The following is a 23,073-nucleotide window of genomic DNA, read 5'->3' on the forward strand; positions in this document are numbered from 1 at the left end:
AAAGGAGGCTTCTCCCGCCCTGTATGAACTACAGCCCTGAGGAAGTTGGCAGTTTGCCAACGAAAGCTAGGTTTTTAATTCTTGTAAGATTTCTAAAGAACAATTTTATAGGTTTTAGCCATGCATTGTCTTGTTGGTTTTAACCATTGAATGTATTTTTTAGAGTCTCTTTTTCTCCTGGTGTTCTTTACTTTTGTACTCTGCTATGGATCCTCCCGGAAGTCATTAGGATATATTTTACAATCCAAATCATTCCCTCTCTTCAATATTACAACATTCTCTTCCTAAAGCATGCTACAAAGTGGCACTATTTTGAATTAATGCTCTCTACCCTTCAGAGAACGTTTGGTTGTCTACGTAAAAATGCTGTAAATGTTAAAACATGCCTATCTGTTCACAGTTTATTCATTACAGTGTCATTGACTTACCTGTAATCATTTCTACATCAATAGCACAATTATTGTGGAGTACAACTGAGATGTATCTGCATTTAGGAATGGTGTGTACCACAAGGAAATATCCACCAGCTTTCCAGAGCATGCTGTGGTTGAACTTCTACCTTCCATGAGCCTTCATTTCAAATTTCCCCAAATTTTCCCTTGTGCCTTTCAGTTATATTCCTTTCATGCTCAGGGGAGACACTGGACTTCCAACAAAATCTCAAAGAGACCAGGTTGGTGAAGGCTGTTTTAGCAGAAGCTGGTCCAAAACAAAACCAATCCCATTTCTAGGGAGTTAAGAGCAACGAGGTGCAATTGGCAGCATGTGCCTATGATCAGAAAGGAGTGAACTCCTGCAGTGAAGTCCAGAAACATTTGAAGACACTGAAAGAACTGCAGCAGACACCATGCAGAGTGCCTGGATGTGGAATGGTGCAAGAGATGGGGGTCAGCAATGTCAGTCCGTGGGATTAGCAACCCCCAAAACTAGTGCTGTCCATCAAAGCATATGGTTACTAGCAGCAAGACTGTGGGTTCAGGCCCCACATGGGCCTTTGGACAATCCCTCTTGGGAAATCATAACCCATAGCCCATCCTGTGCATACAGATCGTAACAACTATCCTACCATGTCCAGTTAAAAAAAAATTCAAGGAGCTCATCTCACACTAGAGAGCAAACTCATATTAAAAAACACCACCCGATAGATTAAGAGTCCTGGTACCTGGTCAAAAGCCAGCTTCACTACAAGGTTGTGTTAATGGATGCTCTACCCCATTAAAAAAAAAAAAGATTCTTGTTCTCTCTCTAACTCAGCTCTTCCAATCAGGTTAGAAGATTTTAGTGATTTTTCCTTCACACTGAGTAGACTCCCAATGTGACATCCTAACAATGGTCTTTTGAGGGTTCCTTCCTTCCTTCCTTCCTTCCTTCCTTCCTTCCTTCCTTCCTTCCTTCCTTCCTTCCTTCCTTCCCTTCCCTTCCCTTCCCTTCCTCTCTCCCTCCCTCATACAATGTTAGTTATTGCGCTCCTGCTCAGCAGATCCTCTTTTTAACTTTATTCTCTAATAAAGTAAATACCATCATTTTCCAGCAGAGGGCAGCTGGAAACTTCTCCCATACCTAATAAATGGCGGCCTTATGGTGCCAGCCACACAATGGCCAATAAGATGGTTGAGCTCCACCACCAGATTTTGGCAGGAGGAGCAACAGCTCTATCAGCAGCATCAGGAGCATCTGCCACCACCCTAAAATCCTCTGGAGGTGTGATTACTGCCTTGCCAGGAAGGACAGGTGGCATTACTTCAACTTGACATGGATATTTCTCCCCAAGAAGGTTGGTGACCACTAGTTCTGCCTGCCGTGAGCAACAATTCGAGGTGTAAGTGACTATTTCCACCCGCCCATGGGCTTGGCGGGGAAGCACTGGACCGTTTTCCACCTGCACCGAGTGAAGACCGGCTTTGTCCCAGATCTGCAAGGTGACTGCCCAATGTTGGCTCCGACAGGGGGACTGTGGTGGACCGCAGGAATTCTCTGAAGAGGTGACAATGCATACTGGGGGTGAGGTGGTCTCCACCTATGATTGAAGAACAAAAGGGACAAGTTGCACTAGATCAAACAATTAATTGCACTGGCAAATGTGTTCGTGCACAATCAATTGATTTTAGTTTTGCAGTCTTAAATATAATACACCTGGGGAAAGCAGATGCATGTTTATTGCACTGTACTGTCATTCAAAGCCCCTTGCCCATCTGATAAAAATATTACCAGTTTACTGCATTGCTTAAGAATGCATGCAGCCCAGCGGGGTATTCAGTGAATCTCCTAGGCCAGTGATGGCGAACCTTTTAGAGACCGAGTGCCCAAAAACTGGCCCCACCCCCGCTCCACCCCCTGCCCCGCCCCCACCCTGCCTGCCCACAGGGCCACTCACCACCTCCAGAACCCGCCGCAGATGGCCCAGGCAGCCCAGCAGCGCCATGACGGCCACGCCCTCTGCCACAGCATCAACTGTGCGCGATGAGGCATGAGGGCAGAGTCTTGTCTACGCTGCCTGGCTGCCATGTCCTTGGCTGTGCTGCTCCGCGTGGGCCACGCTCAGGGGCAACTCTCCTCCAGGGGGGCTGCTGGTGAGGAGGGGGTCACGGGGGGGAGACAAGGCTGGGTCAAGGGGGGGAGACAAGACAGAGAGGGCTCCAAATGCCGCCTCTGGCACGCGTGCCATAGGTTCGCCAACACTGTCCTAGGCTCTGTATCTAGATGTTTGTCAACCTCTCCCAACTTGTTGACTTTCAAATGTAGTGGGTTTTAGTTCCGGAACCCCTTGTAGACTTAATTCAAGACTCAAGAAGGATCCACTCACTTAGAGTAGGACCCACACATTAATTCAGTTAGCTGCTACAGTCAAGCAGTACCCAAACTGCACAGATCCAACATGTCCTAACAAGATGGATATTCTCCATCTCTTTACTGACATTGCCAAAGGCAGCAGATTCCGAGAACAGGCAAGCATCTCACTGTACTTGAGGACGGAGATGGACATCTGTAGCCAAATCTACTAATCTTCACTGCTCAAGACAGAGTACTGAGATCGCTTTCCTATCTGAGACTATAAAAAATTGTTTTTGGTAGAAATGAAGGATTCGTCAAACCATCCAAGTAGCTCTCTTCTCCGGAGCCCTTTTCAACGTGGTTTGTTCACGCATGTCTCACCTGAGGCTGAGGCATCACCAGAAGATCGATATGGGCAAAATCAGGCTCTGCAGACGGGTTGAGAGAGTTGGCCTGCAAGGTTATTGTAATCAGTGATCCAGGTAGAACAGTATCAGGAATATTTAGGGATATCTGTCCTGTCCCTGTTTGGTTGAAGTCTAATTGCAGTCTGCAAGAAAGAGAAGGTGACAATGACAATACTGTTGGACAGTCTAGCTTACATTAAAAAAAAATGGGGGAGGGAATGTAGCTTGATTGGACTTAATGTTGGTTGCCTCTATAGGCCATCTGAAACCTTCCCCCAAGTAATTGAATCTGGAGCCACCTGCAGGAAAAGCATACACTCCTTACAAGGAGTAAGGTGAGTGGCCTGTGCTACGTTAGATATTACTGATCCACAAACCCCATCCAAGGTGGGCATAGGAGAAAAATGCCGAAAGCAGTTAAGTCCCATATCAGTGGGTCACAGGTTCCCTTTACTGCAGTGTTTCTCAACCTAGCAAATTTAAGATGTCTGGACTTCAATTCCCAGAATTCCCAACAGCATGCTAGCTGGGGAATTCTGGGAGATGAAGCCCAGACATCTTGAAGTTGCTTTAATGCAGACATGTCAAACACAAGGCCTGGGGGCCAGATGCGGCCCACGAAGTGGTTTCATGTGGCCCGTGAAGCCATCCTGGAAACAGTGAGGGAACGGCCCCCTCTGCCTTGGCCCTGGCCCAGGCCAGCCGGGAGCCAATGTACAATTTTGTGGTGGCCATCTATGCTGAAACGTATTCAGTCTTAGCTCCACAAGGCTGTCTGGAAACAGTGAGGAACCAGGAGAACCTTGAACAGCAGCCTTGAGGAAGTGGGGCTGGGCTTGGTGCCGTGGGTGCTCGAGGGCCAGGCTGGGCGTTTGACCTCTGTTGCCCAGGGCTCCGGGCAGCCCACACCACCATCCAGCCCCCCCCCCCGCATGGCCTGAGAGGAACATTGAGGCTCCTCCAGTGGACCACACCTTGGCACTTGCCCTGGTCCCACCCCCTTCTGCCAGAGACCCTCAGATCTGTCCCACTCCTGCCCGGGCCCCCATAGGCACCCTTGACGCGAACCATGTACAGCTGGCCACGCCCACCCAGTAGGCCACACCCACTCCCATCTACGCCCACCCAGTAGGCCACACCCACCCTGGCCACACCCACCCGGCCCCCTGAGGGCAACCGCAATGCTGATGCGGCCCTCAATGAAATTGAGTTTGACACCCCTGCTTTAATAGAATGCAGAGGTGTGTTTATGGCCTAAGGACAGGCTTTGAGGACAGGTGCTGAGCGGGTCTGTTATGGGATGGGATGGAGAGAACCTGGAGTTCTATATATACTGCCTTTCCTCTGAAGAAATATAAAGATCTATAAAAAGAGACAAAGCAATGGGAAATATATGCAACCAACTGTATACTTTTGAGAGAGTAATAAAAATTACACGTCCAAGTCAGAAAAAAAACGTTCTTCATCTTTATTACTAAGGAGTGGTTGTGTGAATCCTAATTTTCTATGGCTCACGTTTTCTCTGCCAGACGTAGGAAGGCGAAGAATTGTGCAGAACTCTGAAACCTTATCTTAGATACCTAGAAATAAAGCTGCTAGTATTTCATCAAACAATGTCCAAACGCATCCAGCCCTATCTCTAAAAACATAACCATTAGTAGTTTCAAAGGTGCTTTTTTTTTCAAAAGGCAACTGGACTATGTTTTTTCCTTGAGGAAGAAGACCTGTAGCTTCTCATCCAAGAAGCTTCCTCAGAACTGATGAAGTAAAACCTCTTCTTCCTCAAGGAAAAAACATCATCCAGTTGTCTTTTGAAAAAACAACAACAACCATGGATGACTGAGCATCTCCACAGACATTAAGCATTAGTTGTTCTTCCAAAAAAATACATGAATTCTGCAATAAGTTCTATTCTGGTCTTGTCTGCAATAGTAATTTTGAAACAAAAGCAGTCTTTACTCTAGGCCAGGGGTAGGCAACCTTGGCTCTTTTATGACTCGTGGACCTCAACTCCCAGAATTCCTGAGCCAGCCAACTGAGGGGAAAGGGAGAGGTTTCCAAGCTGAGCCATGCTGGCTCAGGAATTCTGGGAGTTGAAGTCCACGAGTTATAAAAGAGCCAAGGTTGCCTACCCCTGTCCTAGGCAGATAGACAGGAAATTCTGTATATCAAGCCTCAACATAAGGAGAAAAAAATCCTTCTAATGTTGCTTATCATTGCCACTTAGAAAAGTTACCTGGCATTAGAGATGTCGGCTGGAATCCGGGGAAGGCTGATCACTTTCAGTCCATAACTTTTAGGTGCACCAGGATTTGTGATTTTCCAAGAGATGGAAACATGTTTCCCTGGGAATACAGGAGTCTCTCTGCTCAGCTGGAACAAATCAGGGTTTCAGTTACAGAACTGGCACAGAAAAAGACATCACAAAGCAGTTGCTCTGGAAAGATAATTTCTGCTGATAGATTTGTTGGCAGGTCAGTTTAAAAAGAGAAGACAACTCAGATGAACATTAATTAATGAGGAAGGCCAATCAGGGACAGATTTGAGGGAGCAGATTTTAAAACCAATATCAGATAGTGGGAGAAACATACTGCTGAAGAGGAAAAATCTCAGAAAATGGAGAAACGGAAAAGCAGCCTAAAAAACACAGAAAGCTGTCTCACAGGTACTGTACAGGTAGCTCAACTTATAACAGTTCATTAACTGGCAAATTGTCCCACAGCGAGTTGGCCATGGTGAGTTGGTCATGGAGAGGTGGCCGCAGCGAGTTCGCTGTGGCAAGTTGTCCCATTCTGGATTCACTTAACAACTTAGGGATTGTGGGTTCGAGTCCCATCTGGGGTGCCAAAATTCTTGTGGAAAACGAAAGAACTCTTACGAATTCCAGAGGGGTTTAGCAGAGAGGTTTATTTGTGCAGGTTCAGAGGCATATGGAGACATGCAATTCTGAACAAGGAGGGTGGGATTAAACTTCAGTTTTATACTATCCTTCTTTCAGGAACAAAGGACTACACACATTGTAATACACATTGTAATACATTTGGATCGTTTCTCATGGGCATACAATGGAAGGTTTTGGTACATACAAAGTATCCATGTGCAATGTGCATTTGGTTAGCCACATATTACTGACACAGAACTTTCCCAGTGAATTTTCCCAGTGATTATGCATTACATCATTATTCTAGCAATTATGCAGACAAATCATTATTCTAGTTATGCAGACAAATCATTATTCTAATAATTGTTCAGTTTACTACATTAGTGTTACTAACTCAACAACTGCAATGATTCACTTAGCAACTGTGGCAAGAAAAGTTATAAAATGGGGCAAAACTCATTTAAAAATGTTAAAAATTGTGCTCGTGAATCAAGGACTACCTGTACAGAAGTGGAGAGCAAAGATACCAAAAACTGACATGAGTGTTTAAGCGTATTTCTCTTGTCCTTAGTAAGAAGCTGTTTTTCGATTTGTGGCAATAATGTTGGGTCAGCAACACCTGCTGGTAGAAGAAACAAAACTAGAAAAAGTGGTTTTGAGACTCTCCACAATCTCCAAGGGACTAACAGCAACTTAATCTAGATTTTTAAGCCTGCCTCCATTCTATCTAGTTTTGCTGTGAAAGATTTCCTGTAGAAAAAGTATTCACACAAAACCACATGGGATACAAAACACATTGTATATGTGTATGTTTATATATGTGAATGTGTATGCATATATACACACATAGGTATGTTATATAAATATATTAGTATGTGTATTCCTCGATTTATGACTGTAATTGAGCCTGCAGTTATGGTTGTAAATCGAGGCAATTGTTAAGTGGGCCATCACACGACCATGCCAAATTTTACAATCTTTCCCCAGCAATCATTAAGCAAATACCACAGTTGTAAAGTTACTCTATTGTTAGCTACAGGGCATTTTTTTGCTGAAAACCAGAAGTACATGCCAGTTTCTGGCAAAAATGTCATAAATTGAAGTCTTGTAACTGCAGGATACTGTGGGTGGCCATAAAGGCAGGCTGGCTGCCAAGCAAACAAAATGCAGTCATGTGACCACAGGGGAGTGTGGCCATTGGAACTTCAAATCCAGGTCGTAAGTACCTTTTGGGAGGCTCATTGTAATTTTGAACTCAGGAATTCTGGGAGTTGAAGTCCACAAGTCATAAAAGAGCCAAGGTTGCCTACCCCTGGTCTATAGTATAATAACGGCAGGAAAAGGAGACACCTGTAAAATACAGCTGTAAAATACAGGAAGATGCCCCAAATCTTTCTCCTCAGCTTTCCTCTTACCTCTAGGAGGGATCCTGTGACAGTTGCAACTTGAGGAGCAGATCTCTCCAACTTCTTGCCCTCACCATCCACTCCATGGACCACTATGGAAAAGCTGTTGGTGGTTGATAGAGTCGGAGGCAGCTCGGCCATAAACAGGTCTGTCCGACTGGCTCCTCTCTGTAGTTTTAACTCCCCAAGGCTGCCTGTTCTTGCTTCTAAGTTCACCGACTGTAGCTGAACAGAGCCTGACTTAATCTGATTCAGACCAACTGCCATTACAACCAGGTAGGTAGGCAAACCTGTTGAAAAGCAAATGCTAACTGTACCAAACATCCAATCTTTAAAGAACCTGGTCTGCCTGATTCCTTTCATCCTTAACCTTAAAGGACCGTGTGTGTGTGTGTGTGTGTGTGTGTGTGTGTGTGTGTTTAGACTAAAGATGGAGATAGTTCTAAGGAACAACTGGATGTTCTATTGCAGGATCCAATCTGGATCAGTTACTGGGACCAGAGGTTTTTGTCTCCCATGCGTTTGGACTCGTACTGGAGCCATCCTTAGGGAACTTCTCTGTGTGCTTTGGGCTGTTCTATGTGTGGTATTTATATGGTGCTGTTGCGTGTAGCTTTTTATATGTAGACTATGTTGGTGTTGATGGCTATTAAGTTGTTGGCTGTTGCTTCCTTGTGCTGCCAAGCCCCCGCCTCCTAAGTACTTGATAAGCTGGGAGTAAGTCAGCACTCCTGTTGATTGACGAGGGGCCTGTTTCCTAGGCTTCAATCACTCCCTTGGCTGTTTTTGTGCCTGCTCGTCCAACAATCTTAGTACTGCAAAATTGAATGTATGTCCTTGTTTATGGCAATGTGAGGCTACCAATGATTTTGGTTCTCCTCGTTTGACCGCTCGCTTATGTTCTTGCAATCTGGTGGTTATTTTCCTCCCCATCTGTCCTACATAGTCACAGGGAGAATTCATTTGTGGATGTTCTATTTTCTAAAATGGGGAATTCAAGTAATGCTGATGTGGTTCTTCTTTCATTCCACAATGACGTGCAGGCTCAAAGCATCCTAGCACAGACAGGAATGAACATCTGTAAATTTCTCCCCCAAATTCAAATAACAATAACAACAACAACAACAACAACAACAAGAGGGAGAAGAGGAAGAAGAAGAGGAAGAGGAAGAGGAAGAGGAAGAGGAAGAGGAAGAGGAAGAAGAAGAAGAAGAAGAAGAAGAAGAAGAAGAAGAAGAAGAAGAAGAAGAAGAAGAAGAAGAAGAAGAAGAAGAAGAAGAAGAAGAAGAAGAAGAAGAAGAAGAAGAAGTCATCTTGTATTTCTCATATGCTTTTATGGGAACATCTCAAAAGGTGGAAAGAAGCAGGATGAGAAAATGATGGCAAGGCGACACTCTAGCATTGCTGTCTCTGTGACTCAGATGGAAAATAAGATGCAGCAGAGATTACGAATGCTTCCACATCTACCAACCTTAGTAATCAAAAGACATAGTGCAAAAAATGCCAACTTTTTCTGCTTCAGAGATTATTATTGTCTGAAAAGAGGGGAAAAAATGGAACTGGCATAGGAAAGAACACTGATGAAGAGAAAGACAAAAAAAAAGTTGGGACGGATGACTGAATAATCAATGCCTCATCTAAAAGCACAATGTCAGAAGGAAATGATTTCTAAAGCTAAGTTATGATGGTATAAATTGGGGGTTAATTTCCCATAAGTTCACATCCTTCAGAGATAAGTGTCAGGCTCCAAAAACCAAGAAAGATATGCAGAGTGACTTGTAAACAGTTTTCTTTATTGTTACTCACTTATAGACAGAATCTTGTCAGACTAAAAGGAACTACTTCCATCATTAAAGATATGTTCTGAGAACTTCTGTGGAGGAGCTATTTGACCCTCTTTTTCACAAATAAACTATCCAAACTTTGCTGTCTCTTGGTCCTCTGGAATGCAGCCCCTCCCTCCTTCCCTCCCTCCCTCCCTCCCTCCCTCCCTCCCAGGAATCCAGACTACATTCTACCACAGTCAGCTATGATTGCCAAATATGTAATGGAAGGCTACCATTACATAGAGATTTCTCTTTTGTGTAAAAAGAAACATGGATCTTCTGAACAGAAACAATCTCTGTATTTACCTTCAACAGGAGGACTATCCAGCCTGAATAACCCTGGGTGACGTCCATCAGAGGGAACAGCAAAATAATACAAGAAATCGAGGGTGCTCTGACCTGTCAAAACATTCATATATTTTAAAACCAGATCCCACAGAGCCCTGTTGGTGCACTGGTTAGAATGCAGTATTGCAGGCTAACTGCCCACAGCCTAGAGTTCAATCCTGACAGGGTTCAGGATTGACTTATCTTTCCAGCCTTTTGGGGTTAGTAAAATGAGGACTCAGATTGTTTGGGGGCAATATGCTAACATTTGTAAACCACTCAGAGAGTTCTATAAAGCACTATGGGGTGGTATATAAGTCTATTGCTATTACTATTGTCATGACCAGCAATGGACTAGGGAGTTGAAGAGTACAGTTTTTTAAAGATTGAAAATGCTACCTTTTCTTCATTCAACACACAGAATATTATTATTATTATTTGAATTTATATCCCGCCCTTCTCCTTGCGGACTCAGGGCGGCTGACAATCAATTAAAAACACCACTAACAATCACAAGTTAAAATTAATTAAAATGAAATATTTAAATTGTCTAATTAAAATGTAATTAAAAAACCCCTCTAAAAACCCCTCTTAAAAATTATCCTAGGCCAGTCCTGCTTGTTGGAACAGCCATGTCTTGAGGGCGCGGCGGAAGGAAGGGAGATCAGGGATCACCCTGATCTCTGGGGGCAGCTCCATTATATATTAGGACTCACCAATTGGTCTGCCTTTGTTTACCCCCAACACTTAATGTTTAGAATTGACCTGTTAAATGAATCTGGAATGATAGAAGAGTACTGCGGCTTTACATTGGAGGAGACAACCTACTGAGTTGAGATCAATGCCACTGTATCTAATGGAAGGACTGGTCCTGTTGACCCAAGAGCCCAGTTTAAACCCATTTCTCACCTTGAATGTAAACTGAATAATGCCCTTTGGATCGAAGTTTCAAAGTCCATTCACCAGGATGGACAGGAGCAGAAAGGAATGCTCTATAAATTCCACCAATGGACTGGATCTTGGCTAGGGGACCATGAATTGTCGCATCAGTTTGGAATCTATCTGTACAAAAAAGGATGGGAAGAAGATCAGTGGTTTTTAAGATATAAATTGAAGTACAGATAGTACTTGTGTCAACCTTCAAACGATTCTGGCTGCAGCCATCTTCATTTCGTTTTTGGTTGCCACAGCAATGGGAGGGGGGAAATGTATTCTTCTAGCTTAGTTGTAACAATAACTTTCCTGTGGGAACCAAGGTCATGCTACCTAGGTTTTGGCGGGCTGGAGCTTCCGTTAGAAAGCCTGGCAAAGTAGTTAATTGGGGATTGTGATTTATGACATATTGCAGGGGTGGGAAATTCAGCTTGTTATAGTGTAACCTTGGGGGGGAACTTTCAGTCTTGGTTTCATCTTTGTTCGTGCCGATACTATGTAGTCATTGAATGTGTTCTTTGAGGAAAACAATTGCTTTGGAGTTCTTATTTCTACTGGTCTCATCTATCGGAACTATGACACCTTGATTAATAATTTGGTCATTTAGTAACCATTCAAAGTTATGATGGACCCCCCAACAGATACTTACAACCAGTGCTTTTTTTATAAAAAAAAAAGGTTCTGGAATTCACACACATCATACAACCTGCCTTACCTACCCTATAAGGTTCCATCCAAAAAAGGTGCCGGAACTCCGTTCTGGGCGTTCTATGAGAAAAAAAGCCCTGCTTACAACTGATTCCGGAGTTCCAATGGTGGCACCATCCCCCCCCCCACTCACATTTCACCTTTATGGCTGGTTGCAGCATTCTACAGTTGTGGTGGAATGTAGTCTGGATTCCCAGGAATATGTAAACCCAGTTTCACAGCCTTGCACTGGTTACCAGTTGATTTCCAGGTTCTAGTTCAAGTGCTGGTTTACACCTTACAAAGCCTGCATCTATTTCTGGCTCAACCAATGAGAGCTATTGGGAAGAAACTGCTAAATATTCCTCATTTCTGAGGCATGTTATCATGGCTTCTCCATACAAGCTAACATGTGGAATTGCCTCCCTTTGAAAATTAGGTTGACCCCCTCCACCCACTTTTTGTCAATTTGGCATGGCCTTATTTTTATCTTCTAGTCTGATAATATTTTTGTATTTTTTATGTTGTTTAGTGTTATTGTTTTTTAATTGTTGCTCTAAGTTTTATAGATTCTACCGTGAATATTTAAATGTGTTATTTATTCTATGTAAGTTACCAAGAATGTTTTATGAAATGTGTTGGATAGAAATCTATTTGATAAATAAAATAAATAATAATTATACAGATAGTCCTTGATTTATGACTATAATGGAGTATGCCCATTATGGTTGTAAGTCAGGGGTCTTCAAACATGGCCTGTTTATGACTTGTGGACTTCAACTCCCAGAATTCCTCAGCCAGGCATGCTGGTTGAGGAATTCTGTGAGTTGAAGTCCACAAGTCATAAAAGGGCCAAGTTTGAAGACCCCTGTTGTAAGCCATAACAATTGTAAAAATGGGTCACCCAGTTGACTGACCCAATGTTATGACATTTTTTGCTGTGGTTGTAAAGTAACTGCTGCAGTCATAAAATGAATGCCACAGTTGTTAAGCATATCTATATTTTGCTACCGACTGGTTTTCTCAGAAATTGGAAGAAAATGCTAGTTTTGAACAAAACCATTGTAAAATATAGTGGACAATCACTTAAATATGAGCCAGCAATGTGCTGTAGCTGCCAAAAAGACAACACAGTGCCAGGCTGCATAGAGATAGAATCAAGATCACGTGAAGTGTTAATACCACTTTACAAGGCCTTGGTATGGCCACACTTGGAATACTGCATCCAGTTTTGGTCACCACGATGTAAAAAAGATGTTGAGACTCCAGAAAGAGTACAGAGAAGAGCAACTAAGATGATTAGAGGACTGGAGGCTAAAACATATAAGGAACGGCTGCTGGAATTGGGTATGTCTAGTTTAATGAAGAGAAGGACGAGGGAGGGCATGATAGCAGTGTTCCAATATCTCAGGGGCTGCCACAAAGAAGAGGGAGTCAAGCTATTTTCCAAAGCGCCTGAAGGCAGGACAACAAGCAATGGATGGAAACTAATCAAGGAGAGAAGCAACCTAGAAATAAGGAGAAATTTCCTGACAGTTAGAACAATTAATCAGTGGAACAACCTGCCTCCAGAAGCGGTGAATGCTCCAACACTGGAAGTTTTTAAGAAGAGACTGGACAGCCATTTATCCGAAATGGTATAGGGTTTCCTGCCTGAGCAGGGAGTTGGACTAGATGACCTCCAAGGTCCCTTCCAACTTTATTATTATTATTATTATTATTATTATTATTATTATTATTACTACTATTACTATTATTATTATTATTATTACTACTACTACTACTACTACTATTATTATATGGTTACATGACTGTGGAATGCAAAAGGCCATAAATGTGGGCCAATTGCTGATCACACAACATACGATCATGTGAAAAAGGGGGGGGACGTCAGAAATTTGACTCTGAGTTGTAAGTAGTTTTTTTCATAACTTCAAATGGCTGCTAAGCAACCATTCATAAGTTGAGGACTACTTATAATCCACATTTTTGTACAGAACGTAAAGTGAAATATATAGCGTTCTCTCCTCTTAGCATTTGTGACAAGTACAAGACCTAAAACATGAAAACAAATCAATATAAGAGTGAATACAGATCACTACCTGTAGGGTCCCTTATTTCAAAGAATTCCACGGAGCCTTGGATGGTCACAACCACATGGTCCACCAAACTGTCAATCCAGAACTGGTGATTTACCAACTGGGGAACCTGCTTCTTTGTCCTGCGTTGAGTCCCTTTAGATCTCAAGATGTTTCCTTTGTGGTAACGAAAGAGAGTCACCTAGAAAAATAGGATACTTTCCATCAGTCAAGGGTTACCAAATGTGGAAAGCTTGCTTCCTTCCTCCCTCTCTCCCTCCCTCCCTCCCTCCCTCCCTCCCTCCACTGACGGTTGCAGTACTTGTGACCATCTGACAGTCAGTCAATGGGGACGCCAGATTCACTTAATAACCATTTTACTAACTTAACAACTGCAGTAATTCACTGAATGACTGTGGCAAGAAAGGCTATAAAATGGGGCAGACTCAATAACTGTCTCACTTAGCAACAAATGTTGGGCTCAATTGTGGTCATAAGTTGAAGACAACTTGTACAGAATATTTAAATACAGAATTTGTGGACTTAAAAACTGCCTTGTTTCACAACAGAAATTTTGGGCTCAATTGTGGTCATAAGTCAAGGACTATCTATAGCTAGTGACAATGGCAATAAAGGAGGTAAGGTGACTTCAAAACAGGAGCATCTATGGGGATGGCAATTGTGATCATGTGTTCAAGGCCACACCCTTTTTTATATGTGTCATGTAAAGGCACCGGGTATAGTCATGCCCACAATCTTGATTTTTTTTTTGACTACCCCATACCACTGCTTCTAAATATTAGGATTGTATAATAATGCAGCAGGTGCTTCCAATACTGTTATGATTAATGAGAAATACTACCACTTTAGTATAAATTGCAAAAAAAAACAGAACAAAAAGCACAACTGAAATTATTTCAAAGTCTTGACTGATCCAAAAAATAACAGCACAGGGCTGTCGTCTAATGAGCTAAATAGGATCTCCCTTAAAATGTTTACAGGTAGTCCTTGATTTACAACCATTTGAAGTTACGGTGGCACTAAAAAAGTGACTTGCAACTGGTTCTTGCACTTACAACCATTACAGCATCCCCCCGATCAAAATTTCGACGCTTGGCAACCTGCATATATTTATAAAGATTGCAGCATCCTGGGGTCATGTGATCGCCATTTCTGACCTTCCTGGTCAGCTTCCGACAAGAAAAGTCAGTGGGGGAAGCTGGATTCACTTAACAACTGCAGTGTCAAGCACTGAGGAAATAAAAAATCCAGGCAGTTCAAATGAATATAAAGGTTTATTGGAATTCTCTGCAAGAATCTAAACTACTAACGGTCAAAGCAAATTGGAGGCAGATAAGAATTCAAGGTGGGTTGAGCTTAGATCTCTTGTGGGCATGAAGGGACTCAAGACTGATGATACACTTGACACTACCCTCAGGCGTAGCCTGGTCATCTCCTACATGCCATGCTTTGCTTAAGAACCATGGCAAAAAAGGTAATAATAATAATAATAATAATAATAATAATAATAATAATAATAATAATAATAATAATAGTGATGATGATGATGATGATGATGATGATGATGATGATGATGATGATGATGATGATAATGATAAAGTTGGAAGGGGCCTTGGAGGTCATCTAGTCCAACCCCCTGCTCAGGCAGGAAACCCTATACCATTTCGGACAAATGGCTGTCCAGTTTCTTCTTAAAAACTTCCAGTGTTGGAGCATTCACCGCTTCTGGAGGCAGGTTGTTCTACTGGTTAATTGTTCTAACTGTCAGGAAGTTTCTCCTTACTTCTAGGTTGCTTCTCTCTTTGGTTAGTTTCCACCCGTTGCTTCTTGTCCTGCCTTCAGGCACTTTGGAGAATAGCTTGACTCCCTCTTCTTTGTGGCAGGCCCTGAGATATTGGAACACTGCTATCATGTCCCCCCTCGTCCTTCTCTTCGTTAAACTAGGCATACCCAATTCCAGCAACCGTTCCTTATATGTTTTAGCCTCCAGTCCCCTAATCATCTTTGTTGCTCTTCTCTGTACTCTTTCTAGAGTCTCAACATCTTTTTTACATCATGGTGACCAAAACTGGATGCAGTATTCCAAGTGTGGCCTTACTAAGGCATTGTAAAGTGGTATTAACACTTCACATGATCTTGATTCTATCCCTCTGTTAATGCAGCCTAGCACTGTGTTGGCTTTTTTGGCAGCTGCAGCACACTGCTGGCTCATATCTAAGTGATTGTCCACTAGGACTCCGAGATCCTTCTCACAGTTACTACTATTGAGCAAGGTACCCCCTATACTATACTTGTACATTTGGTTTTTCTTGCCTAAATGTAGAACCTTACTTTTTTCACGACTGAATTTCATTTTGTTAGATAGCACCCAGGTCATAAAATCAGGCATGAGTCACATAACAATCACCTTGCTTAGTAACAGAAATTGTGGTCCCTCGACTAGTATGGGCAAAGTATACATAAACATATACACACATGCACCTTGCTATTACCGAAGATAAGCTGGATTCGCCAATAATCTCAGCCATCCGCCGGATGTTATCGTTGTCTGTAAATATAATCTGGCCTCCTGAACTCTCAGCTAAGTGAACGTACAGGTCGAATCGGTTTGGGGCAAGCGTTTCCCGCTTCGTTCGAGTCTTGGACAGGTCTTCTGTGATTAGGAAGGTTACCTGATATTGAGAAAACAAGAGTCTCAGGCTTAGGATCTAGATCAGTGGTGGCGAACCTATGGCACGGGTGCCAGAGGTGGCACTCAGAGCCCTCTCTGTGGGCACGTGCGCCGTCGCCCCAGTCCTAGGCCTTCAGCTGGGTTTTATAAAACCTTTTCGCTTTAGGCCTCCGCCACCGTGTGCAAAAAAAAAAAAGGTTCAATCAATCAGTCAATTTCAGCTTCTTGTGGGAAAAAAAAATCTTGCAAAGTTGGAATTTATTCATTGAACTTTTTAGTCCCACCCAGTCTGCTGTTACCACCGCAGCCACGCCCACCCAATGGGCCACACCCACCCAATGGGCCACACCCACCTGGCACTCGACGATGCATAAGTGGGTTTTGGGTTGCAGTTTGGGCACTCGGTCTCTAAAAGGTTCGCCATCATTGACCTAGATTCTAGAATACAGGTAGTCTTTGACTTACTACAGTTTGTTTAGTGACCGTTCAAAGTTACAATGGCGCTGAACAAAATGACTTATGACCATTTTTCATACTTATGACCATTGCAGCATTCGCATGGGTGGTCAAAATTCAGATGCTTGGCAACTGACTCATATTTATGACAGTTGCAGTGTCCTGGGGTTATGTGATTACCTTCTGTGGCAATCTGTCAACGGGAAAGCCAGATTCACTTTACAACTTAAAACAACTGCAGTGATTCACTTATAATTATGGCAAGAAAAGTTGTAAAATGGGGCAAACTCACTTAATAACTGTCTCATTTAGCAACAGAAATGTTGGGCTCAATTGTGGTCATAAGCTGAGGACAACCTGTACAGAATATTCTAAATACAGAATGTGTGGACCAAAATAGTTTAGAAATATGAATCAATTTTGCATGAAAACGGCAACATATTTGGAAATAGTGGCTGGGGAGAGAATATACCATTCTGGATTATACTATTCGTTGTTGTTGTTTTCATTTTGTGATAAGATTTACCTTCAACCTTTCTGCTAGGAGTCTGAGGTGACATACATCTTTTCCTCCAATTTGTTTCCCACAATCACCCCTCCATCAGTTACATGGGGCTGAAAGATTCTCATTGGTCCCAGAAAACCTTCCATAAATGAGGATGGACTTGACTCCTGTTCTTCCCAGTCCTAAGTTAAATATGCTAACAGTGTTTCTCAACCTTGGCAACTTGAAAACATGTGGACTTCAACTCCCAGAATTCCCCACCCCAACATCTTCAAATTGTCAAGTTGGACAACGCTGTGCTAACATGCCCACAGTGATGTCTGCACCCAACTGCTGCCACTACATACTTGTGTCCCATTGGCTGATGCAAGTATCTACTGTGTTTTCCCCCAAATAAGACCTGGTCTTATATTTTTTTTGCCTCAAAAAGAGGCACTAGGTCTTATTTTGATGAGATATCTTACCTTAGGACCGCCTCAGCCAGGCCTCCCACGCTCCGACACCTGTCACGCTGCTGCCTGACCACTTCAGCGACCACTTGCTGCCACTTGCAGCTGGATGCCATGTGGTGCATTGTGCCAGCGCCATTGGTTGTGGCAGGACGCCGCCTAGTGTTTCATGCCGATGCCGCCAGTCGCGGCAGGAGACTGCGCGGTGCTTTGGGCTGTTTGCAGAAGGCCGAATGGTGCTTAGGGCTGTTGCCGCTGCTTGGCGTCCTGCCACGAGGAGCAGCATCGGCCCGAAGCACTGGGCAGCCTCCTACCGCAAGGAGCAGCACCGGCACGACGAGCCATGTGGCGTCACAGGTTTTGGGGTGTGGGAGGCCTGCCTGTGGCAGTCCTACCAGTAAGGTAAACAGGTGCGGGGCGCGTGGGGCAGCTCCACCTGCCCTACCCCCACCCTAGCTAGATTTTTAGGCATGCGCCACATCCCAAAACTAGGGCTTATTTTGGGGGTAGAGTTTATATTAGGCCCATCACCAAAAAAAATCAAGCTAGGGCTTATTTTGGGGATAGGGCTTATTTTGGGGGAAACACAGTAAGTTGCAACACTTGTGTGATGATGCAATCACACACATCATCATTCCCTCCTGCTGCCACACCCCCACCAGACATCCATGACCCTGGTTCCGTAACCACAGCATTGCAGTGACACCCCAGTACACAATTTTCTAGGATGTTAGGCGGAAGAGGCTGGCATAGTTTGCACTGGTATGCTACACAACTGGAAAGAAATATACCCAAGAGGGAACTTTGATATAAATGTAAGAGGCTCGGCTGACCTTGCACTTCTTTTCCTGAATAAGGGATTCCACACTGTTCTTCAGATGAGCATCTTTGGCAGATGCATCGGTAAAGACAAAGATCTCAGAATAGGGTGGCGAGTTCTGCAGGGCAAGCTAAGTGGAAAAGAGAAAGACAAGGAAGATTCACCTATATCCACCAAGTACGATATTTAACAGAAGAAAGTAACAGAGCTGGAAGGGATCTTGGAGGTCATCTAGTCCAACCCCCTGCTCAAGCAGGAGACCCTATACCAGGGGTAGGCAACCTTGACTCTTTTATGACTCATGGACTTCAACTCCCAGAATTCCTGAGCCAGCACAGCTGGCTCAGGAATTCTGGGAGTTGAAGTCCACGAATCATAAAAGAGCCAAGGTTGCCTACCCCTGCCCTATACCATTTCAGACAAATGGCCGTCCAATCTCTTCTTAAAAATCTCAAGTGTTGCAGCACCCTCAGCTTCTGAAGGCAAGTCGTCCCACTGGTTGATTGTTCTCCCTGTCAGGAAATTCCTCCTTAGTTCTAGGTTGCTTCTCTCCTTGATTAGTTTCCATCTGTTCCTTCTTGGCCTGCCACCAGGTGCTTTGGAGAATAGCTTGACTCCTTCTTCTTTAGCCCTTTAGATATTGGAAGACTGCTACTGTGGCAGATAACTTTTTTTTTTAAAAAAAGAACATGCTTGACATTGTTGGTAGAAAGACAGGATAAAGGACCACCAGCAGTAAGGTAGATGGACTTCAGCATGCTTGTGTTGATGGATACATTACTGGGAGACTTCAAGGTCTGGGTGGGGAAAGATCGTTCTGGAGAAAGCCTATCTATGTGGTTGTTAACAGTCAACATCAACCTGATGGTGCACAATGAATCAATCAATCATCAACCAAACATTATGAAAATCAAGATCCCTACTTTGATCAGCTATTGAAAGGCCTATTTCAGCTGTTGTTGTTTTTTTAAAGAGAATAGATTGCACCTCAATTACATTATGGAAGGGGCACACTCATCCAATTAGGATTTTTAGAATCATAAAATCATAGGGCTGGAAGGGATCTTGAGGGTCTTCTGGTACAACCCCCTGCTCAAGGCAGGACCCTTATACCATCCCAATCAAATGGTTGTCCAGTGTATTCTTGAAAAGCTCCAGCGACAGAGCCCCCACAACTCCAGGAGGCAAATTGTTCCATTGATTAGTTGTTCTCAGTGTCTGGGGGGAAAATTCTTATTTCTAGATTGAAGAGATTCTCTCTTTTTTTACCATGCATTTAATAATCCAGTCCTGGTCAAAATAGCTTAAAAACTCCATCCTCAGTAATCCATCAATCAAATGGAGATCCAATATTTTGATTCACCACCACCCCCAATCTTTCTCTGGGTTTTCTAAATGGAGTTTGTATGGATCGCAGTTTGAGAACATCTGATCTATAAAATCATGCAGCGATAAAGGGTGTTTCATGAATGCTACCTCCAAGGCTGACAGACACATTTCAGGCTCATCTCCACCACCCAACGGGCTGATGGTGTCTAAGACTTTCCAGAATTCTTCAGGGTCACTGGTCTTACTGACTGGTCCAAAACCTAGAAGAGAAAGAGAGAAAGGGAGAGAGAGAAAGGGAAAGAGATCGAGAAAGGAAGAGGGAAAGGAGAGAAGGAGGGAAAAAGAGAGAGGGAGAGAGAAAAGGAGAGGGAGAAGAAAAGAAGAGAGAGGGAGAGAGACAGGAAGAAAGGGGGAGAGAGAAAAGGAGAAGGAGAGGAAAGAAAGAGAGAGGGAGAGACAGGAAGAAAGGGGGAGAGAGAAAAGGAGAGGGAGAGGAAAGGGAGAGAGAAGAAGGAGAGAGAGGGAGAGGAGAGGGAAAGGAGAGAAGGAGAGAGAAAGCAGGGAGAGAGAGAGGGAGAAAAAGCAAGAGAGAGGAGGCAGAGAAAGAGAGACAGAGGGAGAGGGAAAGAGGAAGAGAGAGACAAGTAGAGGGAGAGATTCAATATCAGATCAAAAGATCTGATATTAATTCTTAGCATTTCAGTATACGAAACATTGATTGAATGTCCTCTGCAGAAAAACACACATAAAACTACTGTATATTATAACCTATCTAATACTAGGTGAAAACCTTTTTTATTTTCCAAGACATTTTGGAAAACCATTTTAGAATTTCAATTCTTATCCTGATGTTTTATGGTGATTTATTGTAATTAATATTACCATTGGTGGTGTTCCACTGTTTTTATGAGAAACTGAATTAGAATCTTACAGGGAAACTCCCCCACACACACACACACACATATTTTTTTCACATCAGCTTCCCTGAGATTTTAGATCATTGGGACAGATCCCTCTTTCTGTTCTGCCAACATCCAAAGCTGGGTTGATCAGAAATCCCAGAAGGGTTCCCAAATCATTGCAACAAGAGTCTCATCTCCAAAGTCTATCTTCCAGCAGGCAAAGACGTTTTTATTCACCAACGTCTGCGGTTAAATAACCAGAAGTTCTGTCATCCTTGTTTATCTGTTGCAGTTTGCTATTTCTCTCAATGTGTCCCCTTTTATGCTTTATTTTGTATTCTGCACTTTTAATTGTATTCTACTAGCTGTAAAGCTGGGGACAAAGTTAACAAGCAAGAAATACAGTAGAATAAAAAATGAAATTCAACTAAAAAAGAGACTATCTTCACAATCTTACCGGGATCGTGGAAAGGCACCAAGAGATAAAAATCTGGCTGTTGAGGGGTGCCTTTGCGCCGTTCAATGATCTCCCATGCCTGAAACTTAGCAGCGCTGATCTCTTCCCCCATACTTCCCGTGGTATCCATAACGAAGCTCAGGCCTGTGGTTGGGCTAATATCTAGCAACCTTGAAACAGAATAGTGTGGATTATGTTAGCAATGATTCTTTAGGACAAATTCATACATGATGCTAAGAGATAATGTGGTTTATTTGGGGCTGGCTTAGCATGTTATGTATGTTATGTAGGCTTAGCATGTTATGTAAGCTTAGTCATTCTGTTCTGTAAAATAAGGATTACAGCTTATCAGGCTAGGGAAAAACAACCAATTGTGCTTTATACAACGAAGTGTGGCTTAGTGTAATGAACCAGTATGGATCTTTGGAAATGTACAGTGGGAAGGCCTTCAATTTCTTTTTCTTTCTTTCTTTCTTTCTTTCTTTCTTTCTTTCTTTCTTTCTTTCTTTCTTTCTTTCTTTCTTTCTTTCTTCCTTTTCTTTCTTTCTCTTTCTTTTTCTTTCTTTTCCTTTCTCTTCTCCCTTCCTTCTTTTTTCTCCTTCCTTTCCTTCCTCTCCTCTCTTCCTTTCCTTTTTTTCTTTCTTTCTTTTCTTCCTTCCTTTTCTCTCTTCCTTCTCCTTTCCTTTTTTCTTTCTTTTTCTTTCTCTTTCTCCTTCCTTCCTTTCCTTCCTTTCCTTTTTCCCTCCTCTCCCTCCCTCACTTATTTCCTTCCTTCCTTCCTTCCTTCCTTCCTTCCTTCCTTCCTTCCTTCCTTCCTTCTTTCTCTTTCTTTCTTTCTTTCTTTCTTTCTTTCTTTCTTTCTTTCTTTCTTTCTTTCTCTCCTTCCTTCCTTTCTTCTTTCTTTCCTCTTTTCTTGTTTTTTTCCTTTCCTGCTTCTGTTCTTTATTAGTTTACATTAGTTCTTATATGTTTTGTAATAACACTTAATAAAAATTACACTTTAAAATGGAACGTGTATGTGTCTGTATTGCTGTGTGTATTGTTGTATTCAGTCAACGCTATCTTGTTGGCTATTGTCTCTATTGACTTACAGCAACTGTTAAACTGTATAGTGCAAAGAAGAGATTTGAAAATTAATATCCAGAAGATCAAGATGGGCTTGTTTGACAATTACTTGGAATTAAGGAATAGGGAGTTTTTAGAGCATTAGGCATTAATGATTGTCAAGGGAACTGAAAATGTGAGTAATTAATGTTTGTTTAAAGAAGCCGAGACAGCTGGATATAAAAGGAAACTTCTGCTTGCTTTGTTATGTGCAAATGAAAATTGAGATTGACGGGAGAAAGTAATTTGAATGCGATGGGAAAGGAGTAGTTAAGAAATGTGCTTATTGAAACGAGAAGAGAAAGGCTCAAAAATGAATGAGTGATGAAATAATGTGGATTCATACAAAAGCAAGGATGAAAGAGGAACATTCATGTGGTTTAGTCACACAGAGAAAGCAAATGAGAATTAAAACACAGAACAAACAAGTAAAAGAACAGCCAATGGGTTGTGAGGAAGGAGATGAGAAAATACGATGGAGAAGGAAATGTATGAATCAGTCTTTAGACATACTAGAATCAAGGATAATTGGCAAAGATAGAAATGTATGGCAGGTGAAATTGGTGAAAACTAGTTTTAACTATGTATTCTGGTTCTTTTGCCTCATTTCACCCCTGTAATTTCTTTGGCTCGCTTTTCCTTAATTCTTTTCGGCCACTTTACATAATGCTGCTTACCACAAGAGAGATACATGTGGTCTTTTAATTTCTTAAGGGTCACTCTATTGTGAGATAGGCAGCATATAAATCTCATCATTTATTCTCATCATTTATTCTCCAAGGCGCCTGAAGGCAGGACAAGAAGCAACGGATGGAAACTAATCAAGGAGAGAAGCAACCTAGAACGGGTCTGGATGGGGAGGAACAGACTCAGACTCAACCCTTCCAAGACCGAGTGGCTGTGGTTGCCGGCGCCCCGGCATAGTCAGCTGATTCCATCGCTGTCTATAGGGGGCGAAACTTTGGCCCCCTCAGAGAGGGCACGCAACTTGGGTGTCCTCCTGGATCCACGGCTGACACTGGAAGACCATTTGTCGGCCGTG

The 23,073-nt window shown here is 42.8% G+C and overlaps 1 protein-coding gene across 1 annotated transcript in view; it reads right to left on the reverse strand.

The window, feature by feature from the left end:
- The window catches only part of VWA7 (von Willebrand factor A domain containing 7), a 37,053-nt gene that overhangs the window by 5,217 nt on the left and 8,763 nt on the right, over nt 1-23,073 (reverse strand). The window contains exons 6-16 of the mRNA XM_029285527.1: nt 20,928-21,097; nt 19,716-19,828; nt 18,253-18,369; nt 15,831-16,010; nt 13,342-13,519; nt 10,529-10,681; nt 9,599-9,691; nt 7,476-7,756; nt 5,416-5,552; nt 3,154-3,322; nt 1,742-2,017 (exon numbers count right to left, since the gene is read on the reverse strand). Coding sequence (XP_029141360.1) covers nt 1,742-2,017; nt 3,154-3,322; nt 5,416-5,552; nt 7,476-7,756; nt 9,599-9,691; nt 10,529-10,681; nt 13,342-13,519; nt 15,831-16,010; nt 18,253-18,369; nt 19,716-19,828; nt 20,928-21,097 — 1,867 coding nt within the window. The remainder of the gene's footprint in view (nt 1-1,741; nt 2,018-3,153; nt 3,323-5,415; nt 5,553-7,475; nt 7,757-9,598; nt 9,692-10,528; nt 10,682-13,341; nt 13,520-15,830; nt 16,011-18,252; nt 18,370-19,715; nt 19,829-20,927; nt 21,098-23,073) is intronic.

This window comes from Protobothrops mucrosquamatus, unplaced genomic scaffold (genome assembly GCF_001527695.2).
Source record: "Protobothrops mucrosquamatus isolate PMUCROS unplaced genomic scaffold, P.Mucros_1.0 scaffold1812, whole genome shotgun sequence".
Lineage (NCBI taxonomy): Eukaryota > Metazoa > Chordata > Lepidosauria > Squamata > Viperidae > Protobothrops > Protobothrops mucrosquamatus.